This window comes from Pygoscelis adeliae, unplaced genomic scaffold (assembly GCF_000699105.1).
Source record: "Pygoscelis adeliae isolate BGI_AS28 unplaced genomic scaffold, ASM69910v1 Scaffold1132, whole genome shotgun sequence".
Taxonomy (NCBI): domain Eukaryota; kingdom Metazoa; phylum Chordata; class Aves; order Sphenisciformes; family Spheniscidae; genus Pygoscelis; species Pygoscelis adeliae.
In genome coordinates, this window is record NW_008824347.1 from 4,746 (window position 1) to 6,284 (window position 1,539).

Consider the following 1,539-nt stretch of genomic DNA (forward strand, 5'->3'; position numbering starts at 1 on the left):
CCAGGAACGGAGCAGCAGCTCCTTGGACCTGGAGTCCGTGGTACAACCCCTCGCCTTGAACCCGTGGGCCGTCGTCCTCTGCATCTCCGGGACCATTATCTCCTGCGAGAACGCCATCGTGGTGGTGGTGATCTTCTACGCCCCGACCTTCCGGGCTCCTATGTTCCTCCTCATCGGCAGCTTGGCCACAGCCGACCTCCTGGCCGGTTTGGGGTTGATCCTGCATTTTGCCTTTGTCTACTTCATCCCGTCGGAGGCGGTCAGCCTGCTCACGGTGGGGCTCCTGGTCACCTCCTTCACGGCCAGCGTCAGCAGCTTGCTGACCATCACCATCGACCGCTACCTGTCCCTCTACAACGCCCTGACCTACTACTCGGAGGGGACGGTCACCAGGACTTACATCATGTTGATCCTCACCTGGGGAGCCTCCATCTGCTATGGGCTCCTGCCCATCATGGGCTGGAACTGCCTGAAGGACCCCTCCGCCTGCAGCATCGTCAAGCCCCTGACGAAGAACCACCTCATCATCCTCTCCGTCTCCTTCTTCATGGTCTTTGCGGTGATGCTCCAGCTCTACGTGCAGATCTGTAAGATCGTCTGCCGGCACGCCCACCAGATCGCCGTCCAGAGACATTTCCTGGCCGGTTCCCACTACGTCACCACCCGAAAAGGCATCGCCACCTTGGCCGTCATCCTGGGCGCCTTCGCTTCGTGCTGGCTGCCCTTCGCCATTTACTGTCTCCTGGGGGATTACAGCTACCCGGCCCTCTACACCTACGTCACCCTCCTCCCCGCCACCTACAACTCCATGATCAACCCCGTCATTTACGCCTTCAGGAACCAGGAGATCCAGAAAGTGCTGTGGACCGTGTGCTGCGGCTGCTTCTCCTCCACCATGCCTTTCCGGTCCCGCTCCCCCAGTGACGTCTGACACGTGTGTGTGTGTGTGTGCGCGTCCCCAGCCTCTCTGCACCTTTCCCTTACCGATTGCGGTTGGGGGGTTTTCTTTTTTTCCCCTTTTCACCCCCAGAGACACCTCGCAGGAGCTCTCAGAATCGAGCAGCTCTTCCCAGCCCCGTCCTTTTGGGCACAACCCCTTCTCTTCCCCTATTTTTCCACTTTTTGAATTTACGGGAGAGAAAAACATATTTTTTATCCATAATATAATCTATATTTATGCGTGCGCGTGTGAGAGAGAGGGGGGGAGATCCTCATATTTTCTTTAAAACTATTTATGATGCTTTATTTTTTTAAGGGGGGGCGATACCGGGAACGTTCGCTCCCCTCTTGCTTTTTTTACAGCCTCGTTATTTACCTCAGATAGTTAAAATATATTTTGTACGTTTGGGGAAGGGGGGGGGGAAGACTCGCTTGCCAGAGGAGGAGGGACTCAAACCCATCCCCTTCTCCCAGCTGTCCATCCGTTTATTTATTATTTTTTAATTATTATTTCGTATGATTTTAATGCCGCCCTCCCAGCGCTGGGGCTTGCTGCCCTCTAGTGCTCACTGCCTTTGGGCAGAGGGTGCTGCCGGAGGG

The 1,539-nt window shown here is 55.6% G+C and overlaps 1 protein-coding gene across 1 annotated transcript; it reads left to right on the forward strand.

Moving 5' to 3' along the window:
• Positions 1-4: 4 nt before the first annotated feature.
• GPR3 (G protein-coupled receptor 3) lies at positions 5-931 on the forward strand (the record flags this gene model as incomplete). The annotated part of the gene is made up of 1 exon (XM_009319168.1): positions 5-931. A coding segment is annotated over one exon (927 nt), but the record flags the coding sequence as incomplete, so codon positions are not given.
• Positions 932-1,539: the final 608 nt, after the last annotated feature.